Raw genomic sequence first — 21,450 nt, forward strand, 5'->3', positions numbered from 1 at the left:
AAAATACTTACTGTTGCTATTTTATTTATTTCAGGAAATTCTTTTTGCTTATAATGTTTTGAACAGAAAATACTTTGGTAATTTTAGGTCCATAAATTTTATATATGTTATTTTATTTTATTTTATTTTGTTTCTACTTTTATATTTTATTAAAGTTTATTTTATTTTATTTGGTTTCTACTTACATCATCAATTTTCATCCCTTTCTGACTTCATTTGTTATTTTTCATGCATTTACTGATTATTTTGAGCTATAAGTCCCTGAAATTGAAAAGCATTTCAAATGAACTCTGAAAAGGTTGAAAGTTGGCATGGTATCATCATTTCATCCACATAGCATGTGCAAGAAAGTCGAGAGGGTTACGGCAAAAACTGGATGCACTTCGTGTACAAAACGAATAATCTCTTTCAAAGTATGAGGATTTCATACGGAAACTCGTCTGTTAAAAGGGATTTCATTTTTTAAAACTTATTTGAACTCCTGACTTTTTGTGTGTTCAAAATGCACCATTCAAAGCCACATCATCAATTTTCAACCCTTCCTGACTTCATTTGTTATTTTTCATGCATATACTGATTATTTTGAGCTAGAAGACCCTGAAATTGAAAAGCAGTTCAAATGAACTCTGAAAAGGTTGAAAGTTGGCATGGTATCATCATTTCATCCACATAGCGTGTGCATGAAAGTTGAGAGGGCTACGGCAAAACTGGATGCACTTCGTGTACAAAACGGACAATCTCTTTCGAAGTATCAGGATTTCATACGGAAACTCGTCTGTTACAAAGGGATTTCATTTTTTTAAACTTATTTGAACTCCTGAATTTTTGTGTGTTCAAAGTGCACCATTCAAAGCCACATTATCAATTTTCAACCTTTTCTGACTTCATTTGTTATTTTTCATGCATTTACTGATTACTTTGAGCTATAAGACCCTGAAATTGAAAAGCATTTCAAATGAACCCCGAAAAGGTTGAATGTTGGCATGGTATCATCATTTCATCCACATAGCATGTGCAAGAAAGTTGAGAGGGTTACGGCAAAAACTGGATGCACTTCGTGTACAAAACGGACAATCTCTTTCGAAGTATCATGATTTCATTCGGAAACTAGTCTGTTACAAAGGGATTTCATTTTTTAAAACTTATTTGAACTCCTGACTTTTTGTGTGTTCAAAATGCACCATTCAAAGCCACATCATCAATTTTCAACCCTTTCTGACTTCATTTGTTATTTTTCATGCATTTACTGATTATTTTGACCTATAAGACCCTGAAATTGAAAAGCATTTCAAATGAACTTTGAAAAGGTTGAAATTTGGCATGGTATCATCATTTCATCCACATAGCATGTGCAATAAAGTTGAAAGGGTTACAGCAAAAACTGGATGCACTTCGTGTACAAAACGGACAATCTCTTTCGAAGTATCATGATTTCATACGGAAACTCGTCTGTTACAAAGGGATTTCATTTTTTTGAACTTAGTTGAACTCCAGAGTTTTTCTGTGTTCAAAATGCACCATTCAAAGCCACATCATCAATTTTCAACCCTTTCTGACTTCATTTGTTATTTTTCATGCATTTACTGGTTATTTTGAGCTATAAGACACTGAAATTGAAAAGCATTTTAAATGAACTCTGAAAAAAAGTTGGCATGGTATCATCATTTCACCCACATAGCATGTGCAAAAAAGTTGAGAGGGTTACGGCAAAAACTTGATGCACTTCGTGTACAAAACGGACAATCTGTTTTGAGATATCAGGGTTTCCATACGGAAACTCGTCTGTTACAACAGGCATTTCAAATGAACTACGAAAAGGTTGAAAGTTGGCATGGTATCATCATAATAGTTGTGGAGAGAAAGTCTTCACTTTTTCTTCGCTTGTGTCCTTTGCTTATTGCGCCGTAACCATGGATAATCTTCATCGTTTATCAGGATGCTTGGGTCAGCCTTGACTTTGAAGGGAGGAATTTCATGAAATTTTTCATAATCTTCAGACATGTCTGTCTTGCCCTCCACTCCCACGATGTCCCTTTTTCCTGAAAGAACGATGTGGCGCTTTGTCTCATCGTATGATGTATTCGCTTCCTTATCTTTTCTTTTTCTCTGTTTGGTAGACATGTCCTTCACATAGATAACCTGTGCCACATCATTGGCTAGGACGAACGGTTCGTCAGTGTACCCAAGATTGTTCAGATCTACTGTTGTCATTCCGTACTGTGGGTCTACCTGTACCCCGCCTCCTGACAGATAGACCCATTTGCACTTAAACAAAGGGACCTTAAAATCATGTCTGTAGTCAAGTTCCCATATGTCCACTATGTAACCATAATATGTGTCCTTTCCCCTCTTGGTTGCTGCATCAAAGCGGACACAGCTGTTTTGGTTGGTGCTCTTTTGATATTGGGCGATCGTGTAAAATGTATTCCCATTTATCCCGTATCCTTTGTAAGTCAATACAGTCGAAGATGGTCCCCTGAACAACGAGTACAACTCATCACAAACAGTGTTGTCACCTCTGAGACGTGTTTCCAACCAACTGTTGAAAGTCCTGATGTGTTCACATGTAATCCAGTCGTCGCACTGCTTCGCGTGTTTGGAGCGTAGACTGTTCTTGTGTTCATCGACATACGAGGTCACCAAGGTAGAGTTCTGTAGAACTGTGTAGTGTGCTTGAGACCAAGAATGCCCGTCCCTGCATATTATTGAGTCCCCTCCAAGCGTGCCTTTTCTAGTCAGTCTCCCCTCATACCGCGATTTAGGGAGACCTATCTTCTTAAGGCCAGCAATGAAGTCAACACAGAACCCAATGACATCCTCTGTTTGATGGCCCATGGAGATGCTTCCTTCTAGCCTAGCGCGGTTACGGACATATTTCTTTAGGACTCCCGTGAAACTCTCAAAGGGGTATATATTGTGTAGAAATACGGGGCCCAGAATGACAATCTCGTCAACTAGATGAACTAGGACGTGCGTCATGATATTGAAGAAGGATGGTGGGAACACCAGCTCGAAACTGACAAGACATTGTGCCAAATCACTCCTTAGCCTTGGTATGATTTCTGGATCGATCACCTTCTGAGAGATTGCATTGAGGAATACACATAGCTTCACAATGGCTAATCGGACGTTTTCCGGTAGAAGCCCCCTCAATGCAACCTGAAGCAGTTGCGTCATAATCACGTGGCAGTCATGAGACTTTAGGTTCTGGAACTTTTTCTCTGGCATATTTATTATTCCCTTTATATTCGATGAGAAGCCAGTCGGGACCTTCATACTAAGCAGGCATTCAAAGATGATTTCCTTCTCTTCTTTGGTAAGAGCGTAGCTGGCAGGACCTTCATACTGCTTTGGAGGCATGTCGTCTTCTTCGTGCAAATGTTGCCAGTCCTCCCATGCCTCAGCTGTATCTTTTGTCTTCCCATACACGCCCAAGAAGCCTAGCAGGTTCACGCAAAGGTTCTTCGTCACGTGCATCACGTCGATCGAAGAGTGGACCTCTAGGTCTTTCCAGTAGGGTAGGTCCCAAAATATAGATTTCTTCTTCCACATGGGTGCGCGTCCCTCAGCGTCATTCGGAACAGCTAGTCCGCCAGGACACTTTCCAAATATTACGTGTAAATCATTGACCATTGCAAGTACATGATCACCGGTACGCATGGCGGCCTTCTTCCGGTGATCTGCCTCGCCTTTGAAATGCTTGTCTTTCTTTCGATACTAATAGTTGGTCGGAAGAAATCGACAATGGCCCAGGTACACATTCTTCCTACATTTGTCCAGTTATATACTTTCGGTGTCAGCTAAACAGTGCGTGCATGCATGGTATCCCTTGTTTGTTTGTCCTGAAAGGTTACTAAGAGCGGGCCAATCGTTGATGGTTACAAATAGCAACGCATGCAGGTTAAATTCCTCCTATTTGTGCTCATCCCACACACGTACACTGTTTCCATTCCACAGCTGTAAAAGTTCTTCAACTAATGCCCTTAGGTACACATCAATGTCGTTGCCGGGTTGCTTAGGGCCTTGGATGAGAACTGGCATCATAATGAACTTCCGCTTCATGCACATCCAAGAAGGAAGGTTATACATACATAGAGTCACGGGCCTGGTATTGTGATTGCTGCTCTGCTCCCCGAAAGGATTAATGCCATCCGCGCTTAAACCAAACCATACGTTCCTTGGGTCACCTGCAAACTCAGCCCAGTACTGTCTCTTGATTTTTCTCCACTGCGACTCATCAGCGGGTGCTCTCAACTTCCCGTCTTTCTTACGGTCCTCACTGTGCCATCGCATCAACTTGGCATGCTCTTTGTTTCTGAATAGTCCTTTCAACCATGGTATTATAGGAGCATACCACATCACCTTCGCAGGAACCCTCTTCCTGCGGGGCTTGTCGATGTCAAAACCGGCGGATCTCGGGTAGGGGATCCCGAACTGTGCGTCTAAGGCGGATGGTAACAGGAGGCGGGGAACACAATGTTTACCCAGGTTCGGTCCCTCTCGATGGAGGTAATACCCTACTTCCTTCTTGATTGATCTTGATGATATGAGTATTACAAGAGTTGATCTACCACGAGATCGTAGAGGCTAAACTCTAGAAGCTAGCCTATGGTCTGATTGTTCTTGTCCTACGGACTAAAACCCTCCGGTTTATATAGACACCGGAGGGGGCTAGGGTTACACAGAGTCGGTTATAAGGGAGGAGATCTACATATCCGTACTTCCAAGCTTGCCTTCCACGCCAAGGAGAGTCCCATACGGACACGGGATGAAGTCTTCAATCTTGTATCTTCATAGTCCAACAGTCCGGCCAAAGGATATAGTCCGGCTGTCCGAGGACCCCCTAATCCAGGAGTCCCTCAGTAGCCCCTGAACCAGGCTTCAATGACGATGAGTCCGGCGCGCAGATTGTCTTCGGCATTGCAAGGTGGGTTCCTCCTCCGAATACTCCATAGAAGATTTTGAACACAAGGATAGTGTCCGGCTCTGCAAAACAAATTCCACATACCACCGTAGAGAGAATAATATTTCCACAAATCTAATCTGCTGACAGCTTTTCATAACGTGACGTACTGCTAGTGGTCTGGTCATGACGAACCGTTTTTCCGAGCCTGCCACTACACGTGTTGCGAGGCGGTTTTTATTGGCACGTCCTGTCAAAGCAAAGATCGTACGTGTCCCTTTTTTCATGGGATTCTCATCAATACGGGTATGGGTAACCCAATCGTGCCTGTTGGTATGACTCCTCGACTTTAGGCAAGTCCCAAACCGCCACGTGGAGGACGCTTGATATTCATCCTCTTTATAAAGGGGCCTAGGCTTGTCCCCTTCTTCTCGCGCTCAATCGAATCCTTCCCCCACCTTGAGTTCCAACACCCAAGGCTCAGGCTAGGAGCTTCGGACCTACAATCATATCCGGATCCAACCTTCAAGGTCGGTGGATGCCCTCCTCTGTCACAGAGGAGGACATCAAGAAGCTAAGAGAAGCTAGGTATTTGACCGGCGAAATCTCGCACAGGCTGCCTGCTCGAGGGCAGGTCATTCCCGCTCCCGAACCTGGCGAGAGTGTCGTATTCGTCTCCCACTGCCTCCAAGGGCTAGGTTTTAGTCTAGATCCCTTTGTCAGGGGGCTCATGTTCTACTACGGGCTCGATTTCCATGATCTGGCTCCGGATTCCATCCTTCGCATCTCGTCATTCATCGTCGTGTGTGAAGCCTTCCCCCACATTACCCCACACTTCGGCTTATAGCTCAAGACCTCAATGTGGAGCTGAAGATGATTGAGGGGCGACACACAGAGTGCGCAGGTGCCTTAATAAGCAAAGGCGCCGATGTTCCATGTCCAAAGGGTTCCTTCCAGTAGGTGTCCAGTTTATGGCTACGGGAGTGGTTTTATATCACAGCTCCCCGGGGTACTAAGTGGGTAGCCGCCCCTGCCTTCCGCCCGGGCCCCCCGCCACAACTGGCGTCATGGGTCAACAAGGGGCTGGACTGGGGGCCAGTAAATGATGTGCCGACATTGCAGAGTCGCATCCGAGATCTCCTCGAGAGAGATGTCAGCCTTGTTAAGGTAATGCAAGTCATGCTAGTTCATCGAGCCCTGCCTTGCAAACGTCGACCTCTCCGTATGTGCGAGTTCAACCCGGAAGGACCGTGAACTATTCAGCACTTCTTCGGCGTGACGCTCGAAGAGATGTACAGATCTTTCTTCGGATCACAAATAGAGTGTCCGCAGACCTCCGAGGATGTGGGTCTGAATTTCAATCGTCGAGACACTCAAGTAAGTAATTCCGCGGCCGAACATGTTGTCTTTTAATTTATCACAACATCATTCTGAAAAGTCGCCTTTTGACCAGGACTGGATAAAAAAGGCGAACATGATCAGGTGTCCGGCCCCCCTTCCCGAAGGCTCACCAGATCCTGTACTAGCCAGGATGCTTGAGCTTGCGCCTTATCAAGCGCCATCAGGGGAAGATAAAAGGAGGAACAAAGAAGCCGAGAGCGAGCCTCACTCACTATTCATCCAAACCGGGGGAATTAGTGCCTCCGCGAAGGAGGATAACCGGGGGGAAGAATCTAAAATTCCCTCTCCCCAGGGAAGGAAGAGGACCGCCTCTGAAGACTTGGAAGTAATGGTCTCCAAGCGAGGGAAGAACCTTTGTCAGAGGGTCCTACCCCGGAGGGCAACCTTACCGTACAGTACCCGCAAGGGGACCAGCCCTCCACCGAGCTATGAGTAAACAAAAGTACTTTCGATAAATATATCCTGCTTCATTTCTGAGAATGATAACCGAGACATATGTCTTGCAGTCCGGATCGTAGCCCTTCTTGAAAGAGTTCGTCTTCGGGGGATCTTCTTCCGGAGATGATGGATCCTGCTTCATGCAACGCCTCCCCATGCCTCCCCGCCTCATGAAGCGGACGACCCTGAGGTGTCTTCACGGAGGGTTTCTCCTGATCCGCCAAGGCCAGAAGGTAACCCTTCGGCTGCCCGAAGTCCGGAGTATCCGGTTCCTAAGGAGAGCAACAGGAAGAGTCCGGGACCGTCCGGTGCGCGACTAGACGCACTGATGAATCTTCTGGAATGAGCGGCTATCTCAGAAGCGCATCGTACGCTAATGGGTACGGTGGTTGAGAGGATTTCATCCTCCGAAAGCGGGTTGCATGAAACTTTTATGAGTCTGCTGAGAGGCTTTGAGGTACGCAAAGTAATATATATTTTGACGGTACCGCACACTCTAGGTGCGTCCTATGCAGATAGTAGCCCCTGAGACTCTGGTTGCTGTCGAACAAGACGGCAACTAGAGGATCATAGTCCCAGGTAATAACCGTGCTGCCTTTACGTGCAGGGGGCCGAGGGTCCGGTGGCTAGCCGGACTGGTGAATTTGCCGAACTGAAGCGGCAACTTGATGCGGCAGATGCCGACATCGTGCTTGTAAACAAGCGGCTTGACGAGGCACAGGGTATGTATTCTCCTATGATCAACACATATTAAGAGGAGCATGATGCTAGTATCTATAATATGTTGTGACTACAGATGGAGCTGTCGCCGTGGAGACCCTTCGAGCGGAACTTGCCCGGGCCAAGGAACAAGCCAAGAAGAGTGATGCGGCCGCCCTGAAGGCGGTCGAAGAGCTAAGGGCCGAACAGGCTGTGCATTGCCAGAGCAAAGTGAAAATAGCCAAGATGGTTGTTGAGCTGAAAGATGCCGCCGGCCGGTATGAGCTTCTTGAAAAGGAAAGCCAAGCGAAGGCGGCGGACCTGAAGGTGGCCATGGAAGCGGCCAAGGAAACACGCTCGCAAGTCAGAGCGGCGAAGGAGGAACTCCGTCAAGCCGGAGATATCGCGGCTGGGAAGCCCTTTTTGTTGCGGACGAGGTTTGGGGACCCGAAGTATGCCCCTCTGGATAAATTATGGAGTTCTGCAGACGCGTACTTGGATTTAGCAGCGAGTGCCGCTGAGGCGACCAAGTTTTTCAAAGATCAGAAAGATCATGTAGTGGAAAGATTGTTCTGGTCACAGTTCAGCACTCCAACGCGTCCGCTGCTGTTAAATGAACAAATGGCCGAGTGGGCCGAGCTCCATAGGTTGTCAGGACTTGCTATGAGGTCAGTCGTGGATCACCTTTGGCCGGAGGGACCGAGGCCGAATAGTTATTTTGGTCTAGTGCAACGATTCCTTGGCGCTGTGCCGCAAATTGACGCCATAAAGAGGTCGCCGTGCATAGAGGGTGCGCGGATGGCTCTTGCCCATGTTAAGACATACTGGGCGGAGATGGAGGCCACCGCTATTGCAACCCGAGGCCAGGCCGCAGGCCAGGTCCTGGCCGAGCACTATTTTGAAGAAGTCCTAGAAGGCGCTCGTGTAATAGAGGCTCAGTGCTCTAAGAGTATCATGTTCAAGTGACATGTATCCCGATTGTAAAAACAATGCTATTAAATTATAAAGACTGTGTTTATACTTTTGCCTGAAAGTATTATGATGCCTCCTGTGCGGCCGTTTATGTATATATGTATATAACCTGAAAGTTTGCAGTCGTTGGCTTCAGCCCCCACGCATATAATGCAGGGGTGTTCGCAAAAACGCGTATTCACACTTGATCCAACGTCTTGGTACATTAAGGAGGTGATAGCGCAGCGAACGTGGCAATCGGACTATATTGCTTTAACACTTTCACTTAGCCATAGGAGTTTGATGGTGGGACTACTATATAGCCCCTGGTACCTCTGCGCTCATCCGAATACAGGGCGCGTACGTACATGACCGGGAAACGGCCCTTCGTTAATGCGGACGAATCCTGAAGATTCCGCTAAGTCATCGAGCGGTTGACCAGTCTCGCGCTTTATCATGACAGTCAGTTTTCGGCTTTCTCTACTGAGGTGCTCGTCCGGATGAACCAGGGCACAATAGAAGTAGTTCTCCCGGTGCCACATTAGCCGATAGAGCGGAACGTAAGGTAGCAAAACGCGGGAGCCGGGCAAACCCAACATTTGACCAAAGACATGATTCGGAGCTGCATATAAGGCCAAACTCGCGACACCGAACACTCCCTAAGGTATTCGGTCTTTACAACATATACTGGGCTGAATAATGCCCTTGATAATGATCCCTGAGTGTCCAGGTACGTGCATCATTTTGACGTGCCGAAATGCCAATAACGTCAGCATCGCTCTCGGTTATGCTGAGTATTCGGAGGATGTGAAGCAACAAGAGACAGTAAAAAAGGTTTACACAGGGTCTTAATCTAAAAAGAAACCTTTGAGCGGGGCCCTGCTGCACGTCTGTGCCTGTGTCTCCGTTGTGCCGTATCCTGGAAGGGTGTAGCACGATTACCATATGTAAAAGAGAAGAACTTAGGTGAAAGTTGTCGTGCGAAAAATTGGTTATTCTCAATAAACCATTAAAAATCAAGATAAGTAAGGTCGAGCCGAACTGTAGTCCTTTTACATGCGGGAAGCCCCTGGTACCGCCTATGAGGGTAAATCCATCGAACCAATCTTAGGTATATCTAATGTGTTACAGCTAGTGATGCGCCGGACTCGTCTAGCCGTGTCCGCGGTCTTGACGACCGATCATTTATTCTGGTTGGAGAGGCCGTTTACTGTTCGGCTGCTAAAGCCGCCACTCATTCTTCCGCGCGTAAGGAACGCTCGATATTTCCGCTAATTGTGATGATGCCACGTGGACCGGGCATCTTAAGCTTAAGAGAAGCGTAATGCGGTACTGCATTAAAATGAGCAAAAGCTGCTCTTCCGAGTAGTGCTTGATAGCCACTTCGGAATGGAGCGATATCAAAGGTTAACTTTTCGCTTCGGAAGTTGTCGGGAGAACCGAATACAACCTCTAGTACTAGAGAGCCCGTACAGCGGGCCTCTGGGCCTGGTATTACTCCCTTAAAGGTAGTATTACTGTGGCTGATTCTTGTCGAGTCTATCCCCATTTTGCGGGCTGTGTCCTGATATATCAGATTAAGACTACTGCCGCCGTCCATAAGGACTCGTGTGTGATGGTATCCGTTGATTATTGCATCTAACACCAAGGCAGCCAATCCTCCATGCCGGATACTTGTCAGGTGATCCCTGCGATCAAAAGTGATCATGCAGGCCGACCAGGGGTTGAACTTAGGGGTGACTGGCTCTACGGCGCGTGTGTCTCGGAGTACATGCTTGCTTCTCCTCTTCGTCACGTAATCATGTTCACTGTTTTGACCTCTGGTGGGAATTTTTTCTGTCCCCCAGTGCTTTGCTGGCGAGGCTCGTCCTCGTCTTCACTTGGTGTCTCCCTCCCCTTGTGTTCGGCGTTTAGCTTATCGGCCTGCTTGAAGACCCAGCATTCTCTGTGGGTGTGATTTGCAGGTTTATCGGGGGTGCCATGAATCTGACATAATTTGTCTAGAATCTTGTTTAGGCTGGACGTTCCATCTCTGCAGCCTTTGAAAGGCTTTTTCCGCTGACCGGGTCGAGAGCCCCTGAATCCGGCGTTTACCGCCGTGTTGTCTGGCATGTCTTCGTTATTTTGATGCTTGCTTTTACTGCGTCGTGGTTTTCCATTGCCATCCCTGACTTTGGATGTGCCTGGGTCGCTGGTGCTACTACGGGCTAGCCAGCTATCTTCGCCCGCGCAAAAGCGGGTCATAAGGCTTGTTAGGGCTGCCATTGTCCTTGGTTTTTCTGGGCCGAGGTGTCTGGCGAGCCATTCGTCTCAGACGCTGTGTTTGAAAGCTGCTAAGGCTTCTGCGTCCGGGCAGTCGACGATTTGGTTCCTCTTAGTGAGAAATATGTTCCAAAGCTTTCGAGCTGACACTCCGGGCTGTTGCATTATATGACTTAAATCGTCTGCATCCGGAGGTCGGACATAGGTCCCTTGAAAGTTAGCCTTAAAAGCATCCTCAAGCTCCTCCCAACTTCCAATTGAATTTTCGGGGAGGCTCTTCAGCCAGTGCCGAGCTGGTCCTTTCAACTTGAGGGGCAAGTATTTGATGGCGTGGAGATCGTCTCCGCGAGCCATATGAATATGGAGGATGAAGTCCTCAATCCAGACCCCAGGGTCTGTTGTTCCGTCGTACGCCTCTATGTTCACAGGTTTGAATCCCTCTGGAAATTCGTGATCCAGCACCTCATCGGTAAAATATAGGGGGTGCGCCGCACCCCTGTATTTGGCTGTGTCATGGTGTTCTGACGGTTGTAGTGTTCGGTTTTGATTATGCGCTGGAATGCGCTTCCTAGATCCGTAGATGGATCTAGTCATGCCGGCCTTTTGATGTGAATCCTCGCGTGGGTCGTGTGCTGACTTATGTGCGGTCTCGTTAGCCGCTCTATCGCGGCCACGAGGAGGTCGATCCGACCTATCGGCCGTTTTATTTTTCGGCTGCGTGGGCTCTAAGGCCTCATCATCGAATTCGGGCAACAGCTTGCGCTTTGGATAGCTCTTTGTGTGGCGAGTGCCACCATACTTTTCTTCAGTGTCAAGCACTTTGTTCCATCTATTGTTGAGCGTATTCTGCGCGGCCTTAAGCCTTTGCTTCTGCTTCTTCAGACTCCTCGCGGTGGCAATAAGCCTTGTACGGAGGTTCTCTTGTTCCATGTGCCTTTCCGGGATGATGTTTGCATCCTCGTTTGGACTGCTTTCCTCTCCGGAGGGAGGTTGATGAGCTTTATCCTCGGCGTCGCCGTGTTCGGACAGCGGATCCGTACTATGTTCACCGTTCGCTGGTTCATCCTGCTCTATCGCTGAGTCAATATGTTCGTGGTTTCCCCTAGAGTCGACTGGGGTGTTATTTTCTCTTGCGCTGTTATCGCTGTTTTTGCCGAGGCGGGATTTGGAGCGGCACCTACGCCGTCGCTTTGGTTGCTTCTCGAGGGAGCTATCCTTCGCTGCATCCTTCCGTTCCTCGTCATTGTTTTCTTTAGGGGTGTCCACCATGTATATGTCATACGATGAGGTGGCAATCCAGCACCCTGTGGGCGGTGGTTCTTGTTCGTCTCCTGCATCGTCGTCCATACCGTCGATGTCTTCGAAGCCGAAGTCGAGCATGTCGGTTAAATCGTCGACAGTGGCTACTAAGTGGGTGGTGGGTGGGGAGCGAATTTCTTCGTCGTCCGCATCCCATTCTAGCCGGACATAGTTCGGCCAAGGGTCTCCTGACAAGGAGAGAGACCTCAGTGAGTTTAGCACGTCGCCAAAGGGCGAGTGCTGGAAGATATCCGCGGAGGTGAACTCCATGACCGGTGCCCAATCAGATTCGATAGGCACGGACGCAAGCGGCTCGGAGTCCATGGCCGGGGACGAAACCAACGATTCGGCAACACGTGTCTCGGAGGAGGTGAAGCCAGTATTTGGCTCTATCGCCGCTGAGTGTGCAGCCTCCGTGGAGGGGTCCACCCACCCGTCCTCAGATGGCGCAATTTGTTCCGGACTGAGGGCCGGAGTAGCTGCAGGTGTGATCTCCCGAACACTGTCCGACGGCAGAGCTAAATCATGCTCATCGTGATTGTGCGGCGCACCCGACATGGGCTCGAATCCGTCGAAGATCAAGTCTCCGCGGATGTCGGCAGTATAGTTCAAGTTTCCAAACCTGACGTGATGGCCAGGGGCATAGCTCTCGATCTGCTCCAGATGGCCAAGCGAGTTGGCACGCAGTACGAAGCCGCCGAATACGAAGATTTGTCCGGGGAGGAAAACCTCACCCTTGATCGCATCGTTACCGATGATCGAAGGAGCCATCAAACCTTATGGTGACGGCACAGTGGAACTCTCAATGAAAGCACCAATGTCGGTGTCAAAACCGGCGGATCTCGGGTAGGGGGTCCCGAACTGTGCATCTAAGGCGGATGGTAACAGGAGGCGGGGGACACAATGTTTACCCAGGTTCGGGCCCTCTCGATGGAGGTAATACCCTACTTCCTGCTTGATTGATCTTGATGATATGAGTATTACAAGAGTTGATCTACCACGAGATCGTATAGGCTAAACCCTAAAAGCTAGACTATGGTCTGATTGTTCTTGTCCTACAGACTAAAACCCTCCGGTTTATATAGACACCGGAGGGGGCTAGGGTTACACAGAGTCGGTTACAAGGGAGGAGATCTACATATCCATACTGCCAAGCTTGCCTTCCACGCCAAGGAGAGTCCCATCCGGACACGGGATGAAGTCTTCAATCTTGTATCTTCATAGTCCAACAGTCTGGCCAAAGGATATAGTCCGGCTGTCCGAGGACCCCCTAATCCAGGACTCCCTCAGGGCTCGCCGTCAACATCACCAGGGTCATCTCGTCTGATCTCATACCGCAATGCACCGCATACCGGGCATGGGTTCAAATCCTTGTACGCACCGCGGTAGAGGATGCAGTCATTAGGGCATGCATGTATCTTCTGCACCTCCAATCCTAGAGGGCCTACGACCTTCTTTGCTGCGTACGTACTGTCGGGCAATTCGTTATCCTTTGGAAGCTTCTTCTTCAATAATTTCAGTACCTTCTCAAATCCTTTGTCAGGCACAGCATTCTCTGCCTTCCACTGTAGCAATTCCAATATGGTACCGAGCTTTGTGTTGCCATCTTCGTAATTGGGGTACAACCCTTTTTTGTGATCCTCTAACATGCGATCGAACTTCAGCTTCTCCTTTTGACTTTAGCATTGCGTCCTTGCATCGACAATGACCCGGCGGAGATCATCATCATCGGGCACATTTTCTGGTTCCTCTTGATCTTCAGCAGCTTCCCCCGTTGCAGCATCATCGGGCACATCGTCTGGTTCCTCTTGATCTTCAGCAGCTTCCCCCATTGCAGCATCACCGTATTCAAGGGGCACATCGTCTGGTTCCTCTTGATCTTCAGCAGCTTCCCCCGCTGCAGCATCACCGTATTCAAGGGGCACATAGTTGTCATCGTCCTCTTCTTCTTCGCTGTCTTCCATCATAACCCCTATTTCTTCGAGCCTCGTCCAAACATTATAGTGTGGCATGAAACCCTTGTAAAGCAGGTGGGTGTGAAGGATTTTCCGGTCAGAGTAAGACTTCGTATTCCCACATTTAGGGCATGAACAACACATAAAACCATTCTGCTTGTTTGCCTCAGCCACTTCGAGAAAATCATGCACGCCCTTAATGTACTCGGAGGTGTGTCTTTCACCGTACATCCATTGTCGGTTCATCTGCGTGCATTATATATAATTATGTGTGTAAAAAGTAAGAAAATTAGACAGGTATCTATGTAAAGTAAGAATTTTTTTCTTTCAGAAAGAAGATAAGAACAAGAGGCTCGCCATGGTGGTGCCGGCGACGAGATCGGCGCGGGCGATCGACGGCGGTGAAGACGGGGACGGGGCGTGACGGACCGCTAATATAAACCTAGACAAATCTCGGGAAAAATGGAGCTCGAAGGTCGAGCTTCGAGAGGAGAAAGCTTAACTATAGTGTGGCTCGGGCATTTCATCGAACACCTCATCTGCATAGGAGGTGAGCTAGAGCACCCAAATGCCCTCCCCTCGCCGGCCAGCAAAAAACAGAGCACTGTGGAGTGCTCTGCTGCGGCGATGGGGTATATATAGGCAACTCATTTGTCCCGGTTCGTGGCTGGAACCTGGACTAAAGCTCCCCCTTCTGTCCCGGTTCGAGCCACGAACCGGGACCAATGGCTGTGGGCCAGGAGCGAGGCCCATTGGTCCTGGTTTGTGCCTAGAACCGGGACAAATGGGTCCACACGAACCGGGACCAATGCCCACGAGGCCCCGGCCGGCCCCCTGGGCTCAACAACCGGGACGAATGCCCCCATGGGTCCCGGTTCGTGCAGAACCGGGACTAATGGGCTGGCCAGGCCCGAACCAAAGCCTGTTTTCTACTAGTGAAACCTAGCACATCACATAGTGATTTTGAAATTGTGGTAACAATAGCACTCAAATCACATAAAGCATTGCACTCGTAATTTTTAATTTTAATTTTAATGGTAGGTTCTCACTCATCGTATAATTTTCTAGGAATTGAAAATTCTAGTTCTAGCAAATCACATAAAGCATTGCACTCATAATTTTTAATTTTAATTTTAATGGCAGGTTACCACTCATCATATAATTTTCTAGTAACTGAAACTTCTAGTTCTAGCTTTTAAAATTAAAATTAAAATTTATGAGTGCAATGCTTTATGTGATTTGGGTGCTAGTGTTTCTACCATTCCAAAATCTATATGTGATGTACTAGGTTTTACCAATATGGATGAATGTTCTCTTATTTTCTATTTGGTGGATTCTACTATTAAAAAGCCTTTGGGTAGAATTAACGATGTTCTTATTCTTGCAAATAGGAACTATGTACCTGTTGATTTTATTGTACTTGATATTGATTGCAATCCGTTTTGCCCCATAATACTTGATAGACTGTTTGTGCGAACCATATGTGTCGTTATTGACATGAAAGAAGGAATATAAAATTTCAGTAAAGAAGGGTATGGAACACTTTCCTAGAACTAGAATTAAGCCACGATATGAATCAATCATGAGGGCCACCATATGCATGCTGAAAATGTGCAAGGGAAAATAAGTGTGGGGGAACACACTAGCGGAAACGCCTCCTGTCGTCTATATGCACCGTGATTCGTGCATATTTTTGGACATAAAATGATTGAAAAATGGATGGAAATTCTTAAAGTTTCTAAATACAGGGCAGTATACATGTTTGTTATATACGAATACGTCTATGTCACATGTCTTACATCCCACATTATGTTACATACTCGGTTCAACCGATGTAAGTGTAATGTTTATCTTCTTGTTCCTTCATCCCTCTCCTGTACTTCTCTGATGTTCGTCTCCTGTTTCTTTTTTTATATATTTTTTCCTGCCTAATTACTTTCTTTTATCTCATTCCGCTCATTCGTTCCTACTGTCCTATCTGCTCGCTAATTCATGCATCATTCTTCTCATGCTTTTTTCTATTCTCTTGCATGAAATACGCATGCTTTTATTCTTGAAAAGTTCCATCTTTGTAGTGTCAAATATTCATTTCTCAAAAGACATCGATGTCACCGTTATGAATTTTGGCCTACCAGATACCATTCGAATTTCATTCCTCAAATTTCACTGGTTTTTAATCATTTTTTTAGTGCTAACATGTTTTTTGTTGTTCTACTAGCTTAGACTACCCACAGTGGGAGTAATATAGGTAGTAACATCACACATATCTAGGTTAAATAGATGATGTGGCATGCAATAAATGAAGAAATAGATGAAAGTGGTAACATAGCTAGTTACTACAACAATTGAAGCTATAGACACAAAGATGGAACTTTTTCTTGCTCCTCATCTTCTTTCTTGCTCCTCTTTCCCCATCTTTTTCTTCCTTTCCACGCTCATCATCTAGATCTGCTCTAGTGACATTTCTATCGGACGTTTGTGGGAGCGCTTCTAGGATGTCAACGGTGACAATCGTCGATGAGGACGATGAGGTCTAGAATTGCTTATGGACGTTGCCCGTGAATATGGCTGCGACGGTCAAGCACCATCTCCGTCGCCTCAACGGTGAGATGGCCAAGTATGGCGAAAAGTGGTCTCTCAGCGAGATCGCCTTCACCAGTGCCGCCTCCTCTAAGGCTCGCCGCCCTTTCCCCCGCCCATGTCGTCGGTGGCCGTGGCCGCACTACACATGACGCATGAGGAAGCCGAGCGGATCATCTGCGAGTGTCAGGCTACTGCTAGAAAACCTTGCCGTGACGCCGCACCCTTCTGTTGCACGAAGACCAACTGCGACGACGACGAAAACAATCTGGTGATGATGACGAGGGAGCACCTGGCCAGCCCGGCATGACCTATGAGGTCACCGTGAAGTATAGGGTAGTGTAGGATTAGTTTTGTAGGTTTTTAGTTTCGTCCAGTTTTATGTAAAAACTATGAAATTTTAAGTTAATATCGTCCTATTTGTTTGAGTTTGCATCAATTTTTTTTCGTTTCGTTGAAACTCGTTTAAAATGTAAATGAACATGTGCGGCTATCTTTTTTTGCAAGAAAACTTTCTATATATTCATCTCCAATTATGACGGTACAACGAACACCAGAAATAATAATTACATCCAGATTTATAGACCACCTAGCGACGACTACAACAATTGAAGCGAACCGTAGGCGCGCCACCGTCATCGTCCCTCCATCATCGGAGCCGGGTAAAACTTGTTGTAGTAGACAGTCTGGAGGTCATCGTGCAAAGGCCCCATACGATCAACATACCAGAACTGCAACCGTCGCCGATGAAGAGTAGCGTAGATTAAAAGGATCCAACCTGAAGATAGATGAACGTCGGCGAGCGACGAACAGATCCACCAAAGATAGATCCGCCGGAGGCCGATCTCCACACGCCCACGACGGTGCTAGGGGCACCACCGAAATAGGGGTTAGGCAGAAAGAATTTTATTCCATCTTCAGGAGGCCACCATCATCTCGCCTTCTGATCAGGACACAAGCCCTAAAAAAATTGAAAGTAACATCTAAAAACGGAGCCCTCCCACCAATAAGGGCTGGGATCCACCGCAACTCCGTGACCCTAAGGCCACCGGGGACGAGGCGGACAGGCAGCGGTCCCGGCAAGGGGTGGAGAAAACCTAAACTCGGGACAGGAGGCAGTTTGCTATATGCGGCTATCGTTAGATGGCTGGCTCCCGCATCCGTGGCCGGGGACTAATGCTTCTTCTCCGTAGATGGATCCCGGAGCAAATGTACAAGTCAGCGTAGGAGATGCTCTTAGCTCTCAGGATTTTAGCGGAGTGTCCATCATCGCGTGCATCTTTTTATAAGCACAAGAACGAGGACAAGTCCTCACTGGTGTGCCATAGTTTTTTTTTCACTCCCCAAAGGCAGACCCAAAAGAGTTTTTGGGAAGGATGGGCCACACCATGAGAAATTGGCCCAACAGAATATATATCAGAAAAAGTGTCCAGAAACTTTTGAGGCCCAGCAGGCCAGCCCAGAGCATTCCACGCTGGCAACACTGCAGGACATACGATCGACCGCACGACTCGTGACCAATACAATTGTAGTAGTATTAGCACTAGGACCTTACGGCGGCGGCGCTACAGCGGACCAGCAGACGGCGGCAGCAGCGCAACGGCGGCAGGCGCGCAACGGCGCAAGACAGGAAGGCAACCGGCAAGGCGACAGTTCGGCGGTGCAGCATCCAGCAAGCACGGCGCTGATCTGGGCACTGCAGGACAGGTGCTAGCTACTTGCACTTCCTCTCTCCAATCCTCAAAATTTTGAACCGATCTCAGCACTGTAAAATATGAAATTGGTTTGTTAGTGAATTGTTCACCTGTGCATTTGCAATGTTATATTTTGTTGGATTTGCTAGTGAATTGCTATCTCTCTCGCTGGATCGTATATGTGCGACGTCATAGCTTCATCACTTGTTGTTGCAGGTTCATTAATCTATCATGTCCTTCGCCGGTGTATCTGTCATCGCCAATGGCAAACTCCTGGGCTCTCCCACCTCCCCTACCACCGCCAGCGACAGCACTATAGGATACCACTTGCTCGTCGTGGAAGGCTACTCCCGCATCAACAGATCCATCGCCATCAATTCTCGCTATTTCACAGTGGCGGGCCGCCGCTGGAGTATCTTGTACTACCCCAATGGCCGCAAAAACCATGACATGGATGGCCCGGGATCACTTTGTCTTTACCTCGCCGAGGAAGGTGGAAAGCCTGTGAAGGCGCAGTTCGAGTTCAGTTTCATTGATGGGACTGACCAGCCGGCGACGGCATGCAACCATGCGCATGCTAAGGAAATATTTGAGTTCCAAGACTGGAACCACATCCCGCACGAAAAGCTCATCAAAAGAGAGGCCTTGGAGAAACACCTCAAGGGCGATAGTTTCACAATTCGGTGTGATGTCATCGTTGTGGCGGGGGATGTGATCCCCACCACCACTTCTCCCTTCATCACGGTGCCGCCCTCCGACATGCAACAGAATTTCACCGACCTTCTCCTGGCTGGAGAGGGTACAGATGTGGTCTTCCAGGTCAGTAACGAGGCTTTGGCCGCCCACCGGTGCATCCTTGCGGCCCGCTCTACCGTCTTCAGGGCGGCCCTCTTCGGCCCCATGAAGGAAGGCACATCTCCGACGGTGGTTCAGGTGGATGACATGAATGGGACGGTGTTTAAGGCGATGCTCGGTTTCATCTATGATGACACGCTACCTTTCCCTGCGGCAGACGAAAACGAAGGCGTCCTGCTGCAGCACCTACTCGTCGCGGCCGACAGGTACGACCTCCGGAGGCTGAGATTGATGTGCGAGAAGAAGCTGTGCGAGCACATCCGTGTGGGCACAGCGACGACCATTCTGGCCCTTGCGGACCTGCACCACTGTGACGGGCTGAAGAAGGCGTGCTATGAGTTTCTCCGATATCCGGCGAACCTGAGGGCGGTTGTGGAGACGGAAGGTTTTGAACATCTCTGCAGCAGTTACCCCACTCTTATGAAGGACATGCTCCTCGGCGTGCTGCCTTCTAAGTAGTACTAGTTCATCTTAATGCAATTGCTTGCTCTCTTCCATATTTTGTAATCATCTGTTTATGTCCTTGATGATTAGGAGATGATTTGTCCAATATATGGTTCTGGTGGGCATGTAATCCGCTGTTCAACTGAAATATGCACTTCCCCTTTCATAACAATTTGGAACGGGCTGCTGTAAAACAACTGCATCTATTAGCTAGGTAGTTAAATTATGTGTGTATTGATATGTACCTTTCCATCAAATATGATAAATGCTTCTATCCTGTTTGCCATGCAGCCACATTGATATAAGCTGGATTTAACAAACCACTGAGACTTAGGCACTTAACAATCACCCATGCTAAAAAAACCTCTTTTCTTTTTCAAGAACACGCAAGAACTTTGCGCACCTTTTGTATTGGGAAGAGAGGAATCGAGTATACAGAAAAGATTTACATTGGTGGCAATCACAGACGATCACAAACAACTCCACACCAGCCTAAAGTAGTCACACTCTCAGCCACTTTCCACCTAGCGAACTCCACCCTTAATCTTGGCTATCACTGAAGTAGGAAGCAAAGCCACCATATATAAAAAATCCTAAAGTATTTAACCGAAAACTAGCACAATTCAACCAACCATGGCAAAAAAGTATCACATTACGAACTTTGACAAAAAAAAGTACCACTTTAGCTCTAATTTATACCGTTGAACATATTTGTATTTAAAATAAAAGCATTTTATATTATTAAAATAACAACTATTCCCTCTGTATCAAAATATAATACGTTTTTTGACACTAAGATAGTGTAAAAAAACATCTCATATTTTGATACGGAGGGAGTATAATTAATTGATATATACCTTACGTAAACAATCAGAAATGCTTCTATCATATTTGCGATGCAGGCAAGCAGCCACATTGATATAAGTTGGACACAACAAATTGTGAATTAGGAACTCAGCAGTTTTCAGTGATAAAAATCATTGAAAATAGACAACTCTCTCAAAAGAAAATAAATGATTTGTATATTTGAATTGAATGTGGAGGTTAATATCTTATTTTCAGAAACATGCAAGCAACGTGATCAGCATGGTCATCTATGGTATTGTTGTACCAAGGGCCATTTCAATAAGTCATGCAATGTTTATGATTTGTAGCAGTCTCCAACTTCAGTGGCACACTGGCCCACACACATCTGCAGACAACTAATTTATAAAGATATGATTTAGAAGATATTAGGGAGAAATGAGGTGGTACTACTCCATCCACAGTTCCACACAGTGTGATGAAACTACCTAACATTAGTTTCATAAGAGCTAACTCTATGCTAACTACCTTATTATGACCTTTCTCCATATTTGCAGAAAATTTAAATATACCCAGTCCAAATTTGAATTATCAAATAGAAAAAATGTAATACGAATGTATCGATGGATGGGTTGGGTTGTCACAGCCATGAGATTTGCACACATTATTCTGCGTATGGCTAGCTTGGGGAACTGTCATGTCTTGTCGCCGTCGACATTGCTAAGGCCGAAACCTTGTGTGATGTAGCCATGATCTGATCTACCGGAGACAGGCTGTTCCAGTGTGGACCAGACAAACAAAATGCAGTGAGTAGGACAGCTACCTCCATGTCCATAGGTTGTAAGCTTCCTCTGCCCTAGGTCAATCACAAATGTACCAATCCTTGAGCGATTTGTAATCGAGATATTCTCTTGTGCGCACTATTCTACTAAGCGTCGTCATCGTAAGGCAAGCGGTCACACTACTAGGAAAACGGCTATAGCTAATATGGACAGTAATGACGCATCATGTATGTGGTGCACCACTGGCAGTGGCGCACCAGATACAGGTACGCCATTATTGGCCACATTACTAATGGCGCACCTTGTGTATGGTGCGCCATTACTAGTTTTGAAAAAAAAATAAAAAAATGTTAGCAGTGGCGCACCAGGGGATAGTGCGCCAT

General features: G+C 47.1%; 1 protein-coding gene across 1 annotated transcript; it reads left to right on the forward strand.

Moving 5' to 3' along the window:
• The first annotated feature begins 18,049 nt into the window (after window positions 1–18,049).
• Window positions 18,050–19,498, forward strand: LOC123163732 (BTB/POZ and MATH domain-containing protein 2-like). The gene is made up of 2 exons (XM_044581088.1): window positions 18,050–18,195; window positions 18,399–19,498. The coding sequence occupies exon 2, from the start codon at window positions 18,414–18,416 to the stop codon at window positions 19,494–19,496; it is 1,083 nt and encodes a 360-aa protein (XP_044437023.1). The 5' UTR covers window positions 18,050–18,195; window positions 18,399–18,413; the 3' UTR covers window positions 19,497–19,498.
• Window positions 19,499–21,450: the final 1,952 nt, after the last annotated feature.

Source organism: Triticum aestivum, chromosome 7D, assembly GCF_018294505.1.
Source record: "Triticum aestivum cultivar Chinese Spring chromosome 7D, IWGSC CS RefSeq v2.1, whole genome shotgun sequence".
NCBI classification, from domain to species: Eukaryota; Viridiplantae; Streptophyta; class Magnoliopsida; order Poales; family Poaceae; genus Triticum; species Triticum aestivum.